This window comes from Vulpes vulpes, chromosome 2, assembly GCF_048418805.1.
Source record: "Vulpes vulpes isolate BD-2025 chromosome 2, VulVul3, whole genome shotgun sequence".
In the NCBI taxonomy this organism is placed as follows: domain Eukaryota; kingdom Metazoa; phylum Chordata; class Mammalia; order Carnivora; family Canidae; genus Vulpes; species Vulpes vulpes.
The window spans coordinates 109,031,276-109,056,058 of record NC_132781.1 but is presented as its reverse complement, the minus strand read 5'-3'; the positions used below and the strand labels follow the sequence as shown (position 1 = coordinate 109,056,058).

General features: G+C 40.4%; 1 protein-coding gene across 1 annotated transcript in view; it reads left to right on the top strand.

The window, feature by feature from the left end:
* Positions 1–21,670, top strand: part of DHTKD1 (dehydrogenase E1 and transketolase domain containing 1) — a 51,425-nt gene extending 29,755 nt beyond the window's left edge. The window contains exons 8-17 of the mRNA XM_026016577.2: positions 188–500; positions 1,898–1,982; positions 2,514–2,653; positions 6,347–6,497; positions 7,543–7,649; positions 8,928–9,092; positions 15,725–15,807; positions 16,156–16,325; positions 18,161–18,246; positions 19,511–21,670. Coding sequence (XP_025872362.1) covers positions 188–500; positions 1,898–1,982; positions 2,514–2,653; positions 6,347–6,497; positions 7,543–7,649; positions 8,928–9,092; positions 15,725–15,807; positions 16,156–16,325; positions 18,161–18,246; positions 19,511–19,612 — 1,402 coding nt within the window. The 3' untranslated portion in view covers positions 19,613–21,670. The remainder of the gene's footprint in view (positions 1–187; positions 501–1,897; positions 1,983–2,513; positions 2,654–6,346; positions 6,498–7,542; positions 7,650–8,927; positions 9,093–15,724; positions 15,808–16,155; positions 16,326–18,160; positions 18,247–19,510) is intronic.
* The last annotated feature ends 3,113 nt before the right edge of the window (positions 21,671–24,783 follow it).

Sequence of the window (24,783 nt, the reverse complement as noted above, 5' to 3'; positions counted from 1 at the left end):
TGGATCCCAGGACACCGGGATCATGACCTGAGCCAAGGGCAGATGCTCAACCACTGAGCCACCCGGGCACCCCCCACTTGCCTTGTTTATAGTGATGATGCTCTGTAATACCTTTGACAATGACTGTATCTCTCACTCTTTGATTTTTACAAATCAGATTGACTTTTCTCCCCTGTTTCTTGGCCAGAGCCCGAAAGAGCATCCCAGACACCTATGCAGAGCACCTGATTGCCAATGGACTCATGACCCCGGAAGAGGTGTCAGAAATCAAAGCCTCCTACTATGCAAAGTTAAATGATCATTTAACTCACATAGACCACTACAACCCCCCGGCCACTAACCTGCAGGCACACTGGCAGGGCCTGGTCCAGCCACAAGCTTGCATCACCATGTGGAACACGGGTGTGCCCCTCGATCTCCTGCGGTTTATTGGCAGGAAGTCTGTGGAGGTGCCAGAGGAACTCCAGATGCACAGTCACCTTTTGAAGATGTACGTTCAGGTAGGGAGTATTAAAATTTCTGGCTATTGTTTGTTTGTCTTGCACAGCAAAGAAATTGGCCTTGATCTGTCTTTTCAGTTGGCTAATGATTTTGACAATCACTTATTGTATGTTATTAGGTTCTGGGAACTGATCCTAGGGGTGTTTTGGTACTGATAGTCACCTAACTTGGACTTGTCCACTTTTCCTCTATTCTTTCTTCTTCCCTTCATACACACATACATGTTTTAGTACTGATACTCCATTCAGATTTTGCCTATTTCTCATTTTCCTCCTTTTATTTATTCATACATATTTGATACATGACATGCACATGTACTACATGTATATCAATCAAAATACAGCTGTACTGGAATGCCTGTTTTGATTTTTCTGACCAGTGAGCAGAAAATGCTTTTTGGGGGGAGGGGTAGCATAAACAAATAAAAATCAACACGCACATCTCCAAAGGCAACCATTTAGACCCTAATACACGTTGCAGTTTTACATATTGTCTCATGTTAAATATAATAGCTTTTTTTTTTCTTTAAGATTTTATTTATTTATTTGAGAGAGAGAGAGACAGAGATAGCATGAGTGGAGAGGAGAGGGAGAAGCAGAGTCCCCACTGAGCAGGGAGCCAGACATGGGGCCTGATCTCAGGACCCTGTGATCATGACCCGAGCCAAAGGCAGATGCTCAACTGACTGAGCCACCCACGAGCCCCTCATGTTAAATATATTGAAGTTTTGGTTTGCATGGGCCTCGGAAGTTTCCCAGAACATGGGACTCTCCATGCTGAAGACAGAGGAGCAAGAAGCTAAAGGCCTTTCTTAAGCTTGAACAAGGCACTGTCCTCTGGATGATCTTTACAACACTAGCTTCATTTTTAGGTTTTTATTATATATAAAGAGACTTTTAAAAAAATATTTATTTATTTGAGGTAGGGGGAAGGGGCAGAGGGAAAGAATGTCCAAGCAAACTCCTGCTGAGCGGGGAGCCCGTTGCAGGGCTCGATCTCACAACGCATGAGATCATGACCTGAGCCAAATCTAAGAGTCAGATGCCTTACCAACTGAGCCACCCAGGCGCTCCAGGTACAGAGACCCTTAAAACAATCTATGTACTTACCATCCAGCTAAGGAACTAAAATATTAGTACAGTTCCCCTCGTGCCCTCCCTGGAGCCATTTCCTCCCCATGCACAGGTTAACCACTAACCGGAGTGCCTGCTTATTGTGCCTGTTTGAAAACCTACAACTGTGACCATCCTCTTACATTTCCTTCTGCACTTTCTCTTTTACTTAACATTACAATTTTGATACTTCCTGTTGTTGCATTACATTTTTTGTCCTCTGTGTGAAAAAGAGGGTAGACTCTTAAAAGTGTCTTTTTTCTTTCTCATTCCATTTTTTGCAGTCCAGACTGGAGAAAGTGTTGGATGGAACAAAGGTAGACTGGGCCACCGCAGAAGCTCTTGCCTTGGGCTCATTACTTGCTCAGGGTAAGAAGTTTCTGTTTAGCTGCATAGCTGGCAGGGGATGCTCTGTGTGACATTTGTTATATGTGACTCCCGTGGTTTTGAATTAGAACTATCTCCTGTCGTTTTCATTGACTAGAGAGGTTCTAAACTTTTCTTACTCAACAATGTTATTTTTATTTAATCTTAGTATAACTCATGTTGGTAACCTTCATCAGAGAAAGACTACAGAACATTTCTTGCTGGGAAACAAAGGGCTCTGTGAGGGATAAATTGGAAAGATATTTTCCTCTAAAAATTGTAGAGCAAATGATGTCTTTCTGTTCTTGTATAATCTCATCTTCCACAGACGTTTGAGTATATGACAGGTATATTTTATTTTTTTACTTTAATTTTTATTTTTGGACGGGTATATTTTAATAAGGGAATGTCTTTGCTAAGGAAAATTCTCAGGATGAGCTGATGTATGGGAACTGAGGGTCACCATGCCTTGTTAATGCTTAGGTTATTCATTGGAATCTGGATTTTTCTTTTATCCTTATTTATTTGCTTAAGGTTTTAATGTCCGTCTGAGTGGGCAGGATGTTGGCCGTGGAACTTTTAGTCAGAGGCATGCGATGGTGGTTTGCCAGAAGACCGATGACACCTTTATTCCCCTGAACCATATGGACCCTAATCAGAAGGGGTTTCTAGAGGTAGGATGTCTTTTTCATCTACTGTAAAACCTAGGTGCTGATAATTATGCTTACGGGATTCTTTCTTTCTTTTTTTCTTTTTTTTAATTCATGAGAGACACACAGAGGGAGGCAGAGACATAGGCAGGGGGAGAAGCAGGCTCCCTGTGGGGAGCACGATGTAGGACTTGATCCCAGGACCCCAGGATCACGACCTGAGCCAAGGGCAGATGCTCAACCACTGAGCTACTCAGGTGCCCTATAGTTACAGAATTTTTTAAAAAAAACTAGAAACATATGTCAGCAACTTTGGATTCAAACTTATTTTTTTTCCAAGTAGTTTTCAATTCCAGTATAGTAACATGGTGTTATTAGTTTCAGGTGTACAAAATAGTGATTCAGCACTTCCATATCTAGATAATCATACTCTTAATCCTTTCACTTATTTCACTCATCCCCCAGTTTCCCATCCACCTCTCCCCAACCACTCCTCAACCCCCCATCCACTTATCCACCTGTCCCCCCCATCCTCCTCTCCCCCCATCCACCTCCTCCCCATCCACCCATCCACCTCCGCTCTTGTAACAACCAGTTTGTTCTCGAAGAGTCTGTTTTTTTTTTGTTTCTCTTTCTTTTCATTCATTTCTTTTGTTTCTTAATTTTACACGAGTGAAATCATATGGTATTTGTCTTTCTCTGACTGATTTATTTCACTTAGCCTTATACCCTCTAGATAGTACTCAGCCATAAAAAAAGAATGAAATCTTGCTATTTGCAACAACATGGGTTCTATCCTTTCTGAAATAAAGGGTGCTGAGTGGGTGGAGAATGTAGGTCTATACACTTGGAATGCAAGCAATGCACTAGTTAGTGAGTAGACTAGAGCTATCTTACTCTAGCTACTTATCTGTAGTCATATAAATGTCAAACAGATGTTCATTTTCTCAATCCAAAATTGACATTATAATCTGTGTGTTGCTGAATTCATTAAAGTAAGCCGAGCAAGTGGACAATAAGCCAATATTTCTTGCCTGTTAAAAAAAAAAAGCCCTGCTTAAAAAAAAAAAAAAAAAGCCCTGCTTCAGTCAGTAGAGCATGAAGCTCTTGATCTTCGGGTCATGAATTCAAGTGCCACAGCAGGCATAGAGCTTACTTTAAAAAAATGTCCAGCTTTTTCAAGATTACCTTATTTTTTAAGGTTTGGTGGGTTTGATGAATATATCTATTACCATGTGTTTCTATGTGCTAGTCACTGAGCTATTCTCTAGGGTCAAAGGCTAATGAGACCCTGGGTCTTTCATTTTTATGAAGACTGGGTCTTTTCATTTTTATCTCTCTGACAACTAGCATAATGCCAGGCACATAATGTTTATTAAGATAAATTATCCTTCAAGGTATGCTTAGTGTCATGTCATCTTTTTTCCTACTCTAGTCATTTGTTTGAGTATAATCTTGAGTTTACTGATATTCAATATTTTAAAAAATTCACTTGTCAAAAGCAAGATTCCAGGACAATTACTTAAAGGGACATGAAGCTCATCTTTACTTTAGTCTAAAATCTACCCCTGGATCAAGTCAGGTTGGTGATCTAGATATTGAAATCTTAAGGATCACCCCCTGGCCCCAGTGTCTTTTATTGAATTGTGACTTGTTATGTAGTATCAGTTCATTTTGAATATTACTATTTAGAAAGCCCCAAGTAAATGCCTTGCATCTGTTATGAAGATGCTGTCAAAGATTTCATTAATTTTCTGATGCCATGTCCTTTATATGAATACCCTCGCAGGAACTCCTGCTTGCTTGTCGTACTGAGAGTGGTTGCAATTCACTGAGGAGTAGCTTGTCTTTATCTTGTATGCTCCATGATTTCTGCAATTGTGCAGCATTCCCCTATCAGCAATGGCTCTCAGGAAGGGGTGGGGGCCATGGTACCCTTGGCAACTATAGGTCACTAGGTTGTCTTTCCCTTCTGTTGTATGTCTCAATCTTTATCTTTTTTCTCTCTACTTACATTTACATGATCACATTGTATATCAGGTATGTTGTGAGCCATCTCAAAAGCATTTTGGAATAAATAAAAGCAATAAATTCAAGAAATGAAGGTAGATGTTATACAAGTGTGCAAAGTACATGAATGCACATGTGAAGGTACAGAGAGACTACTTGGGAAGTCAGGAGAAGCTTGGGGAGGAGGCCAGATTTGAGCTGGGGCTGGAAGGACATGAGGAGTTGCCCAATCTGATGCATGTAGGGAGAACATTCCAGGTGGGCACAATAGTACATACAAAACCTGTGAAGTAAGAGGATGGGAACTCCAAATAGCTTCATATGACTGGAGGTTAAGCTGCAAAGTGGGTACAGGAGTGAGGAAGAGGAGACTGGCCAGACACCTTGCATTATGAAAGACTTAGAATATTATGTAAGCTGGAAACCTTGGAGGAATTTTGAGCAGGTGATCAAATTTGTATCAGAAAGAGCCCTCCTGACCGTGCTATGGAAGCTGAAGATGGGTGAGAACTTTGGATAGTTTTTCTATCCCAGCTTTATTGAGGTAAGGGCAGTTTCTAAGGAGGTTTCTCAATAGTCTAGGCAGGAAATTGTGGGGACCTGAATTAGGGCAATAGTGGTGCAGACAAAAAATGGGGCCAGATTTGAGAAGAACAGCTGTAAGACTTAGTGGTAGATGTAAGGAGTTAGAAAAGAAAGACTAATCTTGCTTATCTCCTGGCTTCCTGACTCAGACAATTGCTACATGATGACAGCATTCACCCAAATGTAAAGAGAAGGAATGAGTTTGGTAAGGAAAGATGATTCAGTTTTGGACGTTTGCCTTTGATGTGGCTGAATAACATAGAAGTTTCTGTCCATTAGAGAAAGGTAATTTAGGTATGTCTGTCTGGAGCTAATGAAGGAGTGTAGTCTAGAGGTACAGGTTCAGATATCATCAGGGTGTAGAAATGTTTGAACCACAGGGGTGGGATTATCTCCTTAGGAGAGAGCAGAACAAGAAGAGGGCTGAGGGGTCCTGGGAAAAGGTTTTTAAGGTGCTGGCAGAGAAATATCTCCCCCACCCCCAAAAGCATCCAGAAAGGCAGGAGGAGAACTGGGAGTCACTGTGTCATGAACTGAAGGAGGGAGAAGTCAGATGTGAGGAAGAAGAACGTGGCCATTGGATTTATCCACTGGAAGGTCAAGGGTTGACCTCATATAGAGCTGTTTTAGTGGAGGAGTAAGAACAGAAGCTAGATTGCACTATCTTGAGGGGTAACAGGAACTGGAGTGGATTAGATAATTCTTCTAGAAGCTTGACCATGAAAGGAAGCTACAGCTGTAGAACACTGGTCAGGGGAAATTTTTTTTTAAGATTTTATTTACTTATTTGAGAGAGAGAGAGAGAGAGAATGAGAACATGAGCAAGGGGAGGATCAGAGGGAGAGGGAGAAGCAGACTCCCCGCCCAGCAGGGAGCCCAACGTGGGGCTAGATCCCAGGACCCTGAGATCATGACCTGAGCCCAAGGCAGGTCATAAGGAAGGTCTGTGCTCATCTTCACAGAGAGCAGTAGATCTCCTTTCTCATAGAAATGTGGAGATGAATGGAAAGAACGCTCCCCTCTATGCCTCTCCTCCCTTTTGAGAGGGTTTGTGATGCCTTACTCATTCATGCCCCATCTCTCTTTGCATGACAGTATTTCTGTTCTCTCCCTTTGCATTAGGTCAGCAACAGCCCATTGTCAGAAGAGGCTGTCCTGGGATTTGAATATGGGATGAGCATTGAAAGTCCCAAGTTACTGCCTCTCTGGGAGGCTCAGTTTGGTGATTTCTTCAACGGTGCTCAGATCATTTTTGACACGTTCATCTCTGGAGGTTGGTGTTGGCATATGCATGTGGAGTGGATGCACGGTCTCAGCGTCTTGGGGACAAGTACATGGAAAGGGGCCATAGTTGCTTTTGAGATGCTGGAGCACAGCACAGCCCCCCAGGAGAGTTTGGGGGCTGCCCTGCCATCCCCTTGGGCAGGCATGGCAGCCGGAGGATGGTTACAAAAGCTGCCAGGGGACGGGGGCTGCTCAGTGACTGTGGGGGCAGCACCTTCTCAGGGGACTGTGCTTGGCTGTAAGGAGCAGGGCATGGACCTGCCAGCTCCCGGGCAGTGGGACTTGCGAGAATGCGCCTGGGGCAGGTGAACGGACACCAAGCAGGCAGGGGTGACTCAGTGAGGATTTATGGTTAGAACGAGTGGCAGCCTTGAAAGTCCACTTCCCTCAACCCATGGATGTTTAAGTATCTGAAAGCTGGTAGTTGTGCGTCTTTATTGTTTTCAGTCATCATTTACAAGAGCAGAAGCTGCTTATTGTGAAATTTCAAGTACGTAAAGTACACGTGTGAGTCCCTCTTACCCCATTTTCTGGGGGTAAGCGCTCTGGGATTTTGTGCCTTTCTGGCCTCTCTGTGGCTGTGTTTCTCTGTAACCTTGTAGTTGTAAGGAAGAGAAGTGCCTTGGGGAGACTGGCCTTTGACCCATCCAGAGGCTGTCCCAAGTGTCACACCTGCAGTCTGCGGACAGTGGCCTGTTTTAAGTGGTGCTGTGAGGAAGGGCAGGCGCCACCTGTTCTCCATAGGCACTGTGTCTGGCGTGGAATCAGAGTGGTACCTGCTGTCCTTGAAACCAGGACATTCACCTTATAATTTGTCTTCCGTCTGCTAAAGCCCTTTCAGTGATCATGTCCTACGGGGTTTCAGCCGGTAGGGTGGATATTTTCCTCTGAAGCGTGTAACGCTGCCTGAAAGGGCATGGGATGGAAATGATGCCAGGGGATCAGACAGCAAACTAAACTTGTGTCACTGCTCAAATCACATCAGACCGTTCTGCTCCTGCGTCAGAGGGTTCTTACTTCCCGTGCTTTTCCAGGAGAGGCCAAGTGGCTGCTACAGAGCGGCATTGTTATTCTCCTTCCCCACGGGTATGATGGGGCTGGACCCGACCACTCCTCTTGCCGCATCGAGCGTTTCTTGCAGGTATGTCCAACACCTTCTGCATTCCAAGAAATCCTTTCCTGCTTCCTAGGTGCTTTGAAATAGAACTACCTCCTGTAGATACTTAACGCATGCCTTAAGCTCTAAGACCTTGGAGTATTTGAATGAAATAGATTTAATGCAAAGTCATTATTCCTTATCAGTCTGATGCCTTGGATATCTTACTATCATGGCTTTATGACGATTTAAAGTGGTTCTTGTATGGCAGAGGTCAGTGATTCCCAAACCAGGCTGATCATCAGAATCACCTATGGAGATTTTTTGCAAAGACACACAAGGACCAATACAAGATCAGATTATTCCAAGTGGGGCCTAGAAATCTGTATTTTTATTTAAAAAATTGTTTTTGATTAATGATAGTATTTTATAAAACAATTCATGATTGAGACGCCTAGGGGGCTCAGTGGTAGAGCATCTGCCTTGGGCTCAGGGCGAGATCCTGGGGTCCTGGGATTGAGTCCCACATCAGGCTCCCCAAAGGGGAGTCTATATCTCCACCTCTCTCTGCCTATGTCTCCACCCTCTCTGTCTCTCCCTCTGCCTATGTCTCCACCTCTCTCTGTCTCTCATGAATAAAATAAATAAAATCTTTAAAATAAAATAAAATGATTCATGATCATGAAAACAATTTTGAATAAACACCCAGAAATAACCACTGTTATTGTTTGGTAAGGATCTTTACCTACGTCTTTTTATACCTATGGCTTCCTAATATTTTATTATGAAATATTTCAAACCTATGAAAAAGTCATAAAATTTTACAGTGAATATTCATATGCCAACCCCTTAGATGCTACCATTAATATTTTATTATACTGTACTTGTTTTAATCACATCTACTCATCTATCATCCTTCTATCTATAAATCTTTATTATCTTCTGGTGCATTTTGAGTAAATGGAGACATTTATGTACATCACCCTAAGTACATGAATATCATTAGCTATTTTGGCATAAGTGCAGATAAAATATACAGCTAGGTGACAGATTAGTAGAAAGGTAGAACAGTAGATAGATAGTTTATATTGATAGCTAATAATACAGGAAAATGACTTTATAAAAACTAGTTGACAGAAATAAATTGCAGGTAAGTTAAGGACTACACATGAAACACAAAACTACAGTTTGAGGAAGAAATATAAAAACAGATAAGATTGAGAGTCATCAGTATACAGACGTGTTTCCCTTAGGACAGGGATTGATTGATTGATTGAATTAGGTGATCTGAACATTTGTTCCTTTCTTTTGTTTCTCTTTCAGATGTGTGACAGCAGAGAAGAAGGGGTAGATGGAGACACAGTAAACATGTTTGTGGTGAACCCAACTACCCCCGCACAATATTTCCACTTGCTCAGGAGACAGATGGTCCGGAACTTCCGAAAACCCCTCATTGTTGCTTCTCCAAAGATGTTACTCAGGTTTCCTGTAAGTAGGAAAAAAACTGGTTAGGAAGCCTTTCTCCTTTTATTATTTTGTAAAGATTTTATTTGAATTCAAGTTAACATATATGTATCATTAGTTTCAGGGTAGAATTTAGTGATTCATCAGTTGCATAGAACACCCAGGGCTCATTACATCAAGTGCCTTCATTAATGCCCATCACCCAGTTAACCCATCCCCTGGCCCACCTCCCCTCCAGTGACCCTCAGTTTGTTTCCTAGAGGTCAGAGTCTCTTATGGTTTGTCTCCCTCTCGGATTTCCTTTTATTTTTCCTTCCCTTCCCCGATGTTCATTGTTTTTCTTTTTCAATTCCGTATATGAGTGAAATCATATGGTAATTGTCTTTCTCTGAATTATTTCACTTAGCATTATACTCTTTAATTCCATTCCCTTGCAAATGACAAGATTTCATTGTTTTTGATGGCTGAGTAATATTATATACATATATATATATACACATACACACACACACACACACACACACACTACATCTTTATCCATTTATCTGTCAGTGAACATCTGGGCTCTTTCCTTATTTTGGCTATTGTGGACATTGCTGCTATAAACATTGGGGTGCATGTGCCCCTTTGAATCACTATTTTTGTGTCCTTTTCATGAATACCTAGTAGTATAATTGCTGGGTCATAGGGTAGCTCTATTTTTAACTTTTTGAGGAACCTCCACATTGTTTTCCACAGTGGCTGCACCAGTTTGCATTCCCACCAACAGTGTAAGAGGGTGCCCCTTTCTCCACATCCTCACCAGTATCTATTATTTTCTGAGGGGTTAATTTTAGCCATTCTGACCCTTGTGAGGTGGTATCTCATTGTGGTTTTGATTTGTATCTCCCTGATGATGAGTGATGTTGAGCATTTTTTTCTTTTCTTTTTTTTTTTTTTAAGATTATTTTTTTATTTTTTTATTCATAGACACAGAGACAGAGGGGCAGAGACACAGACAGAGGGAGAAGCAGGCTCCACGCAGGGAGCCCAATGTGGGACTCGATCCCGGGTCTCCAGGATCACACCCCAGGCTGCAGGCGGCGCCAAACTGCTGCGCCACCGGGGCTGCCCAAGCATTTTTTTCATGTGCCTATTAGTCTTCTGGATGACATTTCTTCTTGGAGAAATGTCCTTTTATGCCCATTTCTTGACTGGATTTTTTGGTTTTCGGGTGTTCAGTTTGATGAGTTCTTTATAGATCTTGGATAATAACCTTTTGTCTGATACATCATTTGCAAATGTCTTCTCCCATTCCATAGGTTGCTTTTTAGTTTTGTTGATTATTTCCTTCACTGTGCAGAAGATTTTTATCTTGATGAAGTCCCAATAATTCATTTTTGCTTTCGTTTTCCTTGCCTCTGGAGATAGATCTAAAAATAATTTGCTGTGGCTGAGGTCAGAGAGGTTGCTGCCTATATTCTCTAGGATTTTGATGAATTTTTGTCTCACATTTAACTCTTTCATCCATTTTGAATTTATTTTTGTGTATATTATCAGAAACTGGTCCAGTTTCATTCTTTTGCATGTTGCTGTCCAATTTTCCCAACACCATTTGTTGAAGAGACTATCTTTTTTCCATTGGATATTCTTTCCTGCTCTGTTGAAGATTAGTTGACCATATAGTTGACGGTCCATTTCTGGGTTCTCTATTCTGTTCCATTGATCTATGTGTCTGTTTTTGTGCCAAACCATATTAGCTTGATAATTATAGCTTTGTAATATAACTTGAAGTGTGAAACTGTGATGCCTCCAGCTTTGGTTTTCTTTTTCAACATTACTTTAGCTTTTGGGGGTCTTTTCTGGTTCCACATAAATTTTAGAATTGTTTGTTCCAGCTCTGTGAAATTGCTGGTATTATTTTGATATTGAATGAGTAGATTGCTTTGGGTGGTATAGGCTTTTTAAAAAAGATCTTATTTATTTATTTATTTATTTATTTATTTATTTATTTATTTATTTATGAGAGCGAGAGAGAGAACGAGCAGGGGGAGGGGCAGAGGGAGTAGACTCCCTACTGAGCAGGGAACCTGATGTAGGTTGGATCCCAGGACTCTGGCACCATGACCTGAGCTGAAGGCAGATGCTTAATTGCCTCGGTTAGTATAGACATTTTAATAGTATTTGTTCTTCCAATGTTTTTCCATTTCTTTGTGTCTTCCTTAGTTTCTTTCGCAAGTGTTCTATAGTTTTCAGAGTACGAATCTTTTACCTCTTTGGTTAAGTTTATTCCTAGGTATCTTATGAGTTTTAGTGCAGTTTTAAATGGGATTGATTCCTTGATTTCTCTTTCTACAGCTTCATTATTGGTATATAGAAATGCAACAGACTTCTGTGCATTGATTTCATATCCTGAAATTTTGCTGAATTCCTGTATCAGTTCTACCAATTTTTTGGTGGAGTCTTCTGGGTTTTCTGCATAGATATCATGTCATCTGTGAAGAGATAAATTTGACTTCTTTTTTGCCAATTTGGATGCTTTTTATTTCTTTTTGTTGTCTGATTGCTGAGGCTAGGACTTCTAGTATTATGTTGAACAACAGTGGTGAGAGTGGACATCCGTGTCATGTTCCTGACCTTAGGGGAAAAGCTCTCAGGTTTTCCCCATAAGGAGGATATTTGCCGTGGGTCTTTTGCATATGGCCTTTATGATGTTGAGGTATGTTCTCTCTATCCCTACTTTGTTGAGAGTTTTAATCAAGAAAGGATGCTGTATTTTGCCAAATGGTTTTTGGCATACAGCACCTATTGGAGAGGATCATATGGTTCTTGTCTTTTCTTTTACTAATGTAGTGTATCACATTGATTCATGGATATTGAAACATCCCTGCAGCCCAGGAATAAATCCCACTTGGTTGTGGTAAATAATCTTTTTAATGTGCTGTTAGATCTGATTAGCTAATACCTTGTTGGGAATTTTTGCATTCATGTTCATCAGAGATATTGGTCTGTAATTTCCTTTTGTCATTTTTGTACACATTTTCCGTAACTAGTTTTATTTATTTATTTAAATTTTTTGGCTTTTTAAATTTTCATTTTGATTTGAGTTAGTTAACATACAGTATTATATTAGTTTCAGGTGTACAATATGGTGATTCAATATTTCCATACATCACTTGCTGCTTCTCTCAAGTGCACTCTTTCATCTCCATCACTTATTTCACCCATCCCTCCACCACCACCCTTGTATCTAATTATATTTAAACAGAAACATCTTTTTAGTTTTAGCTGGCCTCACTGCTTTCTCTCTTTTAAAAACATCTTTCTGGAATAACTGGTACTATAGGGAGCAGAAATGATTTTTTAGAAAAAGTTTTAAAGTGCAAATAGTATAAGCACCAATATCCTTCCTTCATCTGTGAGGAATACATTCTAAGACTTTCATTGGATGCCTGAGGCCACAGATAGTACTGAACCCTACATATACTGTCTTCCTATGCATACATCACTATAATAAAGTTTAATTTATAAATTACGCACAGTAAGAGCTTAACAATAACTAATAAAAAATATAACAATCATAACAATATACTATAATAAAAGTTATGCGAATATAGTCTCTCTTTTAAAAATATCTTATCGTGCTGTACTTACCCTTCTTTAATGGAGTGAGATGATAAAATGCCAAGGTGATGAGATGAAGTAGGTGAATGATGTAGGCATTATGACAAAGGGTAAAGTTACTAGTCACCTTCTGACCATAAGTCAGGAGGAAGATCATCTGCTTCTCGACATAGGTTGACCGTGCTTAATGCAAAATGTGGAAAGCAAAATCTCAGATAACCAGGTGTATGGTACTATATTGATAGTAGCAAGTTGAAAATTCCAAATATTTTGATGAGAAGCAGTGGTGGCATTCATTGGCTTTTAGTGAGTTTTTTTTTTTCCTGTTAAATGATTTATCACACAGAGGTAGACTCCTGTTTCAAACATTAATGATATAGCTTATTGCTACACCGATAAAAGGGTACGTTTTTATCTTGGTTTACCTGAACTGAGTGTTAAGCTCGCATTATGTTTTTTATTTTATTTTTAACTTATTTTTACTTTTTTTTAGAGAGAGAGAGAGAGAGCATGTGTGTACAAGCGGGAGGGGGAGGGGTAGAGGGAAAGGGAGAGAGAATCCTATGCAGGCTCCACGCTCAGCACAGAGCCAGAAATGGGGCGCCATCTCATGACCCTGAGATCGTGACCTGAGCCAAAATTAAAAGTCCAACTGAGCCACCCAGGCACCCCACAATATGTTTTTTAAATCACAAGAATATGCAGAGTTCAAGATAATAAATATTACAAAGCATCTATTTATACCATCTGTTAGAATCTTTTTTTGCAGTTTTATATGGGTCTTAAATAGGATTAGCACTCAAAAACCTTTTGCACTTATTTGGATGCTAATAAGGTGAAATAAGTCATTTAGGATGTGGCTCTTCAAGGCTACCTTGTTCTTCTCACAAAGGTTTGAGAGTGTATATTTGGAATTGAGGGATGTTGAGGAAACCGGTGAGTGAATTGCCCCCACTGGTGGCCAGCACTTGCATGAGCCTAGCGTGGGTGTCTCCTTAAATTCTGCTGTGTACTTCCACTGTGTCTCCCTGGCCCCAGCCCTGGGAGTCAGTACTCGGGAAATGCACTTCCCGTTCATTCATCCACAGCAGGGTTCATGCATTTGATCTCATTCTCTAACTCAATGTTCCTTGAACAATCTTGCATACTTTGAGATGGCTTCGTGTGTCTAGCAGCATCACAGGACATTCAGGAAAAACTAATGCAATGCAATCCTTTTAACACAGTCTTTCTGATGGGGCTCTTTTGACACAGATATTTTGAAACAGTAATGGTAAAGAGGCCAAGACATACTGTAAATTACTATAATTTATTTCTAAGAAATATACACATCCGCGATTCATGACCCAACTTTCATTGTACCCCTAAGGGTGTCACCTGCTCCCTCAGTCATTACTATAAAGGAATATAATCCTATTAAATATAATATATGTATATTACTAAGTATTGAGTGAACAGTTAGACATTTTATTGAGAATTTCTTTTGCTGTTTGTAATGAGAATAAGAGTTCACATTCTGGCCCCAAGAGTCCACTCCTCTCCCCATGTCTAATATATAACTTACCAAATAAGTGAAGCCTTGCTCTGGAACCTTAAAAATATCAACAGCTGGGGCACCTGGGTGGCTCAGTCGGTTAAGTGTCTGACTCTTGATTTTGGCTCAGGTCATGATCTAAGGGTCTTGAGATCAAGCCCTGCCATTTGGCCCCATGTGGACCATAGAGCCTGATTGAGATTCTCTCTCTCCCTCTTCCTCTGCCCCTCTGCTCTCTCTCTCTCTCTCAAAAAAAAAAAAAAAAAAAAAAAAAAAGCAATAGCTAACCTATAGATTTTTCAAGTGAGAAGCTAGTCTTATTAAGTAGACAAATATCTTCATCAACCATAGAAGTCCTTTTATTTATTGAAAATAAGTACCTCCATCATTATTTCTTCCCCAATATTAGATTATTGGTACAAGTGATCTAGCTGAACAGAAGTCCACCCTTTCTTTCCACGGCGTATTCAGAGATGACTTGCCATGTGATAAACATGACTCAGGACTATAGGGACTTTGCCTGTCAAGTGGTACCTAACTTCTACCCAAATTTCCCACCTAGCTCTGAACTCCAGTTCCTTTTTTTTTTTTTTTTTTTAATTAGTGAGCTCTATGACCCAATGTGGACTTGAGCTCATGACCCCAAGATCAAGAGTCGCTTGCTCCATTAACTGAGCCAGCTAGGTGCCCCTCTAGCTCCTTTTGATTCCTACCCTAGGAAGTGAGAGCTGACCAAGGGCTCTGGTTCAGGATGGAGAAAGATTGCTTCTATCATACATTATTTAGCAATAAGAATAAATAAATATATATGATATATAATAAAATAAATATATATCTATTACCTATAAATAGATATATATTTTCTCTAATATATATTTTTATTTTATTCTCTTAGTTAATATTAAGTTTTTAGGTTATATCACAGTATCCCACATCAACATGGCTGCCTATCAGTGGACCAGTCAAAATGTCATATTCCCATTCGGGACTAGACTATAGGGAAATGAATTAGAGTTGTCTACTCTAAGTTCTTTGCAACAAGTACTTATTTAAATCAAACTCATTAATAACATTTCTTTTCGTTACGGAAATATTCATGTATTGCTCCTGCTTGTTCTGACTCATTAGATTTTGCTTATAAATTGTAGTCAGAATCCTAAAGATAGAAATCTCTGCCCTAGTTTAGCTGTTTTTGTTCACAAATGTCATTTCTGACTCCGACAAATGAAAGCATATTTTTATTGATACTAAAGTATGATCAAACTGAAATTTTGATTCTTAAAATTTTGTTGCAGCATCAGACAAAAAGCAATCTTATGAAATCTTGAAAGAATCATTTTGTTCCAAGATATACACCATTGGTATTTTTTGGAAAGATATTGTGTTTATGAGTACATATGTTTACTTATAGTCCTAGGAGAAAAGTTTGATGTTATTTCTTGGTAAAGATCCCTTATAAGAAAGGCATCTTCAGCTCCTTTCCTTCAGTTGATAGATTTGTGGTTTCTCCCCTCCTTAGGCAGCTGTGTCAACACTTCAAGAAATGGCACCAGGAACAACATTCAAGCCGGTCATTGGTGATTCATCTGTGGATCCCAAAAAGTAATCTGATGTGTATCTTTGTTTTCATACTCTGCAGTAGTATTCTAATTACTGGGAAGACTAGTTCACATTAAGGAACCCAAAGTGACCCAAATCACCTCTATCCTGATAGAAGTTCTTTGCATCCATGGGACAGGAGTTAGAGTACACATGGAAGGGTGAACTTTGGAGGGGTGTGTTGCTGAAGGAGGCTTGCCAGGGCGTAGCATGTCGCTGATCTCAACTACAGAGCACCCCACCGCCCCGCTTCTGTAATGAAGCATTTTCATCTATGTAGTCTGTGCTTTCTTTTGATACAGTTCTTTCAGATATTTCTCCTTCACCCCTTGTCCCTTTTCTACCCAACAGCGTCAAGAGTCTGGTATTCTGCTGTGGCAAACATTTTTATGCCCTGCAGAAGCAAAGAGAATCCTTGGAGGCGAAGAAGCATGCCTTTGCCATCATCCGATTAGAGGAACTCTGCCCTTTCCCACTGGATTCATTACAGCAAGAGATGAGCAAATACAAACATGTGAAAGGTACAGCGTTGTTCTTGTTGGGGTTCTTTGGGTTTCAGATACCTGAAACCTATTCCAATGTCTCATATGAAAAGAGGTTCCAGGGGCAGTGAGAGTCATTAGGAAATTGAATCTTTTGAAATCTGGAAATATGAAAAAAAAATACTGCTAGAACCAATGTCTCTTTGTTTTTTCTGGTGTCTTTTTCAGTCCCCCATCCCCCTTCTCTCACTTAGGACATGTCATTTCTTGAGAGGTCAGCGGTAATCAGTGCCATACTATTGCTTAGGATAAATTGATACAACTATAAAAGGCAAGCCTTTTCAACAAGTGGGCTGCAATAATTGGACATCTCTATGCCATGGGTACAGAAATTCACTCAAGATCTCAGACCTAAATGTAAAATGTACAGTTCTAAAACTTCAAGGAGAAAATCTTCATGACCTTTGGCTAGGCAAAAAGTTCTTAGATGTAACACTATGGAAGCATGTCCCATAACAGAGGAATTGGACTTCATCAAAATGAAAGTTTTCTGCACTGTTGAAAGGCACCACTGAGAAAATAAGCCACAGACTGGGGGGAAGTATTTGCAAATACATATCTGACAAAGATATGCAAATACATATTTGAACATCCAGAATGCTCAAAGAGTTCCCCGAACTCAGGAATAAAAATAATCAAAGTTTTCAAAATGTGCAAAAGAGGGCAGCCCCCGTGGCACAGTGGGGCAGCCCCGGTGGCGCAGTGGTTTAGCGCCGCCTGCAGCCCAGGGTGTGATCCTGGGGACCCGGATCGAGTTCCACATCGGGCTCCTTACATGGAGTCTGCTTCTCCCTCTGCCTGTGTCTCTGCCTCTGTGTGTGTGTGTGTGTCTCTCCTGAATAAATAAATAAAATCTTTAAAAAAAATGTGCAAAAGATTTGAACCAAATAATGGGGTGGGAAATAACTGTATGAAAAGATGCTCAACATAATTAGGGAGCGATAAGGGAAATGCAAATGAAATCAAAATGAGATATGGCTACAGCACCTATTAGAATGGCTAAAATGAAAACAAAACAATAAGTTGGCAATATCAAGAGCTGATGAGGAAGCAGAGCAACTGGAAGCCTCAGTCACTGCAGGAAGGAATGGAAAGTGGTACAGGCACTCTGGAAAACAGTCTGTCAGTTCCTTACAAGGTTACATACAGAGTTCCCATACAACCCAACAGTCCACTCCAAGGTATTTACCCAAGAGAAATGACAACGTGGACACAGAAAAATGTCTCCAGCAGCTTCATTCATGATTGTCCCAAACTGGAAACCACCAGGATGTCCCTCAACCTGTGGATGAATAAACAAGGATGTAAGGTATATCCTTACAACATCATGCCACCCAACCATAAAAGAGAGTGAACCATGGCTAGCGGCAAAATCCCTTTGCGGATTAGATCAAAGGAGCCAGAACCAAAGGCCGCGTGTCATAGTTCCGTTTATCTGATATTCTGGAAAAGGCAAAATTGTAGGGAGAGAGAAAAGGTCAAGGGTTGCCAGAGGTTGGGGCTGGCAGAGGAGTTGCCTTGAAAGGGCTAGGATGAGGGAATTTTGGGTGTTGATAGAATTATTCTGTATCATGAGTGAGGTGCTGGATATATGACTATACATTTGTCAAAAGAAAAAAAAAAGATAAGCAATAGCAGGCCATATCGGAAAGGCATATATTTACTTGAAGAGAGCTGTAGGTGCATACATTCTATGTATATACATGTGTATACAAATGGCTATAATCTCTCTCTCTCTCTCTCTCCGCATGTATATAGTGTGTGTGTATGGTAGATTTACCTGGAGTACTGAAGTGAACTTTCTTCTGTTACAGATTTTATTTGGAGTCAGGAGGAGCCTCAGAACATGGGCTCATGGTCCTTTGTTTCTCCAAGGTTTGAAAAGCAACTGGCCTGCAAGGTAGTAGCTTTCTCTCTTGTAGGGTTTTGCGTATGTGCGTTATTTCTCCTGAAGGGCCAGACACTGAGTTTATCCTCTATTAGTAGTCCAATTCTTTTTTTTTTTAAGATTATTTAATTAATTAATTTTTTCGTTTATTCATGAGAGACAGAGAGAGAGAGAGAGAGAGAGAGAGAGAGAGGCAGAGACCCAGGCAGAGGGAGAAGCAGGTTCCTTGAAGGGAGCTTGATGTGGGACTCAATCCCAGGACCCCGGGATCATGACCTGAGCCAAAGGCAGATGCTCAGCCACTGAGCCACCCAGGCAACCTACAGTCCAATTCTTTTAAAGTTAAAGTAAAATGTAAAATCTAGGAATGCCTAGGTGGCTCAGTGGTTGAGTGCCTGCCTTCAGCCCAGGGCATGATCCTGGAGACCCAGGATCGAGTCCCACATCGGGCTCCCTGCATGGAGCCTGCTTCTCTCTCCGCCTATGTCTCTGCCTGCCTCTCTCTCTCTTTCTCTCTCTGTGTCTCTCATGAATGAATAAATAAAATATTAAAAAGAAAAATAAAATGTAAAATCTAATTTAGCCTATTTTCAGAATAAAATGCTGAATATTGATCAAGATATATATGTGTACATGCTAGTGTCATATAAGAAAAAGTGATTGTACTTAAAAAAGTAAAGTCTCTTACCTGCCAGCCACCTTTCCTGCTAGTCTGTTCAGAAGTCTTGTCCTAAAGGTCACTCTCCAAGCCCTGGGGGGCAGGGTGATGAGCAGGCTAGTCGGATAATATGGAGGAAGAGATGCCCACTGACGCTTGTTCCTGGCTCCACCACATAATTGGCATCCATCAAAAGGCAAATTCTTCCGGATGATGCTCTAGGAAGGGAAGAACCATGAGAAGAGGAAATGTGCTTCCATTTATCTTCCTATTCTGGTTTAATTGGAACTCAGTTCACACATGTGTTACGACTTCGCTGGGCCCAGATCATTTTCATTTGTTCTAATTTAGGAAACTACCGCTAAAACCAATGAATAGTTACTGAAGAAAAGGACAAATTCAAGAGTTTATCTCCCCTTACGGTGAATTTAGTTTTTAGCTGTGACAGATATCTCCTTGCAGTATATTCTAGGTAACTCATTATTTTTCCAGGAAAATAATGAGTTATGGTTAAACAAGCTAAGAGCAATGCATGCACTGCCTTGGGAGAATGAAGCAGGGCTCTGATCAGGTCAAAAGGTCATTTTGGTTTTTATTCCTTTTCTGCTCTAATCATAGCTTCGTCTTGTGAGCCGACCCCCTTTGCCAGCACCCGCTGTAGGAATTGGCACCCTTCATCTGCAGCAGCATGAAGACGTCCTCACCAAGACCTTTGCTTGATGGTGTCCTTTGAACCAAAATTACTTCATTTTAAGAAACAACCATGCAAAGAAAAGCCAGCTCCTCTACACCCTTCTTCCATTAGGTGACATGAAAAGTCTCTTCCTCTAAGATGTTGGGATTGATGAGGACAATTTAATCAGAACCTATGAACTAGCCAAGGGAATTATCCATCAACCCAAGAATCTGACAAGTCACCTTTATCCTTAAAGGTACAACAACAGTTAGATCTGAGTGAGTTGTAGAGTTAATACATTATCCAGATTTTTTCAGACCACTTTTTCTCATTAACTATATATGCCCAGGAAAAATTCTTTAGCTTGAATTTACAGAATTTACATACAGGTCACTTTGACGTCACTTCTCCATTTGCTTGATGCATGCCACTTTCATCAATTTTGCCATTCTTTATTCAAAGTCCTGTGACTGCCAATATTTTCATTTTATGGGATCTCTGGCGCTGCTTTGCATCCACTGTGAAAAATGTTTCACCAAACACCATAGCAAAGCTGTACTAGTCCTGATGTGTATTCTTCTTCAAGAAGGTTCTATCTTCTTCAAGATAGCTGTTTTTACCCTTGTCCTTAAGTAGCAGTCCCATTAATTATGACTCTTTAATTTCACAATGAAATTGATTTGTGGTCTACTTTGTCATAGTATCACTTCCCCCCCTAAATTGTTCTTGCAGTGATATCTTAATATTTTTAATTGACTTTCGGTATCTGATATGGGGATTTCAGCTCCTGTTAGTTTTGCCTCTAAAAGGTGTGATGAAATGACATTCATTTGTGGTTTTTAAGGAACATTTTAATTTCAACATTGGAGACTTCCCAGCACCAGGTACTTGGAGATTTATGGAGATCACTAACCCACTGCATTAATTCTGAAACTTTGGAAGCACAACGAAACAGCAGCAAACTGTGTAGCTTTACATGACTTGGTGCTGCAGTGACTGTGCCATCTACCATTCGGGTGCCATGACGTTTTTTCTCAGAAATGATGGAGGAAGCCCTGGGGCACTGGAAGGGCCTCTCCACTTTTCCTGGCAACTGGTAATGTCTTTCAGAGTCAATGTGTAGGTCATTCTGGCCACAGGAGGAGGTTCATGATTCACATCTTAAATGTATGCATTAGTGTATTGATTTAATATTTCTGTAATATTCACAGCCCTCTTATTCCGATGCACCTTTAATGCTTCCTTCTTAAGTCAAGCTTTATAAGTCATGTAACTTAGTACCATGCATGTAAATCCATATAATTACAAAGGTCTATTTAATGCAAATGGCTATTGGTGTTGTATACTGAACTTAGAAAAACAGGAAAGCCCTGCCATTTTTTTTTTCAGATGTCTTGGTTTCTTGAGTTAAAAATTTCAAAGTCTAAGCATAAAATGAGATGGAAAAGTAATTTGTTTTTCAAGTTTAAATTTCTCCAAATTTCTCTGGTATCTTATTATATCTTCTCCACCAGGAGCCATGAAATGTATCTTATTAAAAAAAAAAGTGTCATCTGTATCTTAACCATCTTACTGTCAATCACTATTGCAACATGGGCCAACATTTTGAATTACCTTGTAGGAAGGAACTATTCGAAGAATTCTGAATCAAATATTCCCATAATAGAGTATGGGATAAAAGTATCATAGCAAAGTAAAATAAAAATATTTTACCATATTCCTCTGGGAAATTTGATAATGTGCTATTTGTATCCTGTTCATATCTATTTATGCTAATTTTATATTCAATGAAGAATAGAGCTCGAATCAGTTATTCAGTGAAGAGAAATATTAACAAAAAATGAAAAAAATGTTGATTTTGTCTAAAGTGACATATTCTTAATAAATTAAAATTATCTTCCTTAAGAGCCATTTTGGGGGGATCCCTGGGTGGCTCGGCGGTTTAGCGCCTGCCTTTGGCCCAGGGCGGGATCCTGGAGACCTGGGATTGAGTCCTGTGTGGGGCTCCTGGCATGGAGCCTGCTTCTCCCTCTGCCTGTGTCTCTGCCTCTCTTTCTATCTCTATGTCTATCATGAATAAATAAATAAAATCTTTAAAAAAAGCCATTTTGTTCAGTTTTCTATATGTATACTATAAGGAAAATATTCTAAAATATGACTTCTTTTAGTCTGACTATATTACCTCTGAAGTTTTATTGTTTAAAAAAAATCCCTCAACTGACAATATAAGTAGTATCTGTTTTACAAACTTGAGGAAATGCAGTTTAAATAAATTAGAGGTTCTATAGGAATGAAGTCACAGATAAGAATCAAGACTTTTGTCTTAAGCTTCCAAAAGCTTCACCTCCATTTCTCTTGGTTGTACTTGGATATTTGCTTTTCATCTTCAGCTTCTCATGAGTTTCAGGCTAAAAGCAACACCTTTGGGGGAAATTTGGACAAAATGTTTTTGAATCCTCAAAACTTATCCTCAAAACTCAATACTTATAGCCCACTATTATACAAATAAGCCACTCATAAATTACTCAATAGGAGTAGTAACTCATTGTCATGTTTGTATTTAAATCTGACAAAGCGGTGTAAAGCAGACTTACTTCCCCAATGCCATTTGCAAAATCAGTTAATCTTAGAAAACTTTTAATAAAAGTGTGTTACTTTAGTATTGTTTCCTCATGTTTTCTTTGACTCATATGGAGAACCAGCTATAATTGAACAAAAGTAAGAAATGCCCCTATAAGAGTAGAATGGTATTTCCCCAATACTTTATTGGACACTTGCTGCATATATGGCATTGTTCTGGATATTAGAGGTACACGGTAGTAAAACAGAAATTGTTTGCCATTTGTCCTCAATGGACTAACAATCTATTTGAGATGACAAAGCATCTTACACATAGAGAGAGTCATTCTTGTTGGATGTGCTAATTCAATGAGGGAAGTCAAGGTAGAGTGACATTCCTGATAGATGGAGATGAATTGGCATATTATAGTTACACAAGGACAAGTCCCGGGCAGCCTTTAGTAGGAGAAACACTGAACAATGTTGGAAGGATAATTCACAGAAGTTATCCAAAGTGTCAGAGCTTTTTCCTAGCCTCTTACTTGAAACATGGAGCTGTCCTAGAAATGGAAAGTAAAGAGAAGTGCAGGCAACTCTTCTGTCAGACTTTCAATTTAGTGCATCTTTATTGAAAGGATATCATATCCATGAAAGTAGCTCACAATCTAGGGCCAAAACTATATGTAAGTCAACCATTTGCAAGCCACCATAGATGATGCAAAAATTAAGTTTTTGCCATTTAGAAGTTTATAGATAGTAGGGGAGCTTAGACACGTATAAAAATGACTAATACAAAGCAGAGTGAGGTAAGAATGAAGTCAAAGGATGGGGGATTGTAACTACGACAAATTGTGTTTTCCCAAAGCAGCTGGTGCAGTATTTTGTTCCACCTGCATTTCCACAAGAGGCAAGAGGTAGAGTCACCAAGAGGTAGAGTCTGTTTTCCCCGTTTTTGAGATTGAGCAGGACTTTGTGGCTGCTTCTATAAACATGATGCACTGAATGTGATTCTTTTTTGTTTGTTTTTGTTTTTATTTATTTATTCATGAGAGAAACAGAAAGAGAGGCAGAGGGAGAAGCGGGCTCCATGCAGGGAGCCTAACTTGGGACTCGATCCTGGGTCTTCAGGATCATGCCCTGGGCTGAAGGCAGCGCTAAACCGCTGAGCCACCTGGGCTGCCCTGAACATGATTCTTAATCACTAAAAAGGACATCCCTTGGCACCCAGCGGCCATGTTTTGAGGAAGCCCAGACAACATGAAGGAGCCCTCTGGTGGGATGGGGGTCTTGAAGAAGACCTGTGGAGATGTTGAAGCTGAGATCCAGCCACAAATGCTGGACTTGTGAGAGAGCCTTCTGATCATTCAAGTCCCCAGTCTTGGAGCTGTCCCAGATGACTCCAAGTGGAGCAGAGATCTGTTAGGCATGCCCAGCCTAACTTGCTCTATCTCTGTGTGTATTCAATAATAATTATTGAACAATAATAATTCAACCCCACACCAGTTAAAATGATGAGCGCAGATTTTAATCAGTAGTATAGTACTGCAGTAGGAGAGAGTCCAGCGTGAACTGCACTCAACTTTGATTTGTACGGAGGTCACTGGAGTTTTTTAAGGGCGAATGACAGAACGGGGAGTGGGTGGTTGGGGCTCAGAGTCAGGCAAGCAAAAAATGTCAAAAAGCTGGAAGGAGGAGGGGTTGGTCCATGTGACAGCCATCTGGGTTTGTTAATTGGCACTTTTGGAAGTTAGGCTCCTACCCTCCACGGAGGCAGGGGGACGGAAACCCTATCGTCAGGCATTGGAACAAATGGTAAATTCTTTGGGCAGTTTTGAGTTTTCGCAAGCAGGGTCATCTTAGGGATGGAGCTGTTAGATATCATGTTTAAGGGGCACCTGGGTGGCTCTTTGCTTTTCGTGTCTGCATTTGGCTCAGGGCATGATCCTGGGGTCCCGGGATCTAGTCCTGCATCCGGCTCCCTGCAGAAAGCCTGATTCTCCCTCTGACTTTGTCTCTGCCTCTGTCTGTGTCTCTCACGAATAAATAATATCTTCTAAAAAAAAGAAACTATGTTTATAGTCCGGTCTATAGCCCAGTTTATAGTCTTTACACTGTCTTTGTAGGCCAATCAAAAGCTTAGTAGAGAAAGGGTCAGAGGAGCCTTGCTCAAGTTTGGTCAAGGAGAAAATCAACCTTTTTCTCCCTCATCATTTGTTTCCTTCTTGGACACAGATGAAAGCATTAGAACAGATCGTTGGATTTGGTGATTATGGATCATCAGTGAGCTTTGAAATAGCTTGTTTCATTATAAGTTAGAGCAGAAGTTACATTGCAGGGCTTGAAAATTGAGTTAGAATACATTTGAGGGCCTGTGTGTGCTAAGCTTTCACACCTGTAGGAGGTGGCTAGGATCCTTATTTTACTGATGTAGCTCAGAAAGGATCATCTCCCAAAGCCACTAGGAAGGAGAGGAGGGATTAAAACGCAGGGCCGGCTGGTTTCTAAGACTGCCTCCCTTAGGGCACCCCATCCATAGACGGGGTAACGGGGGACCAGGTCCTGAGGTCCTGTGCCCGGGAGAAGCTGAAAGGAGCTCCCGTGAGAGGTCACGGGGAGTTCATGCGCTGTTAACTATAGACAGAGCGTCACGGATTTT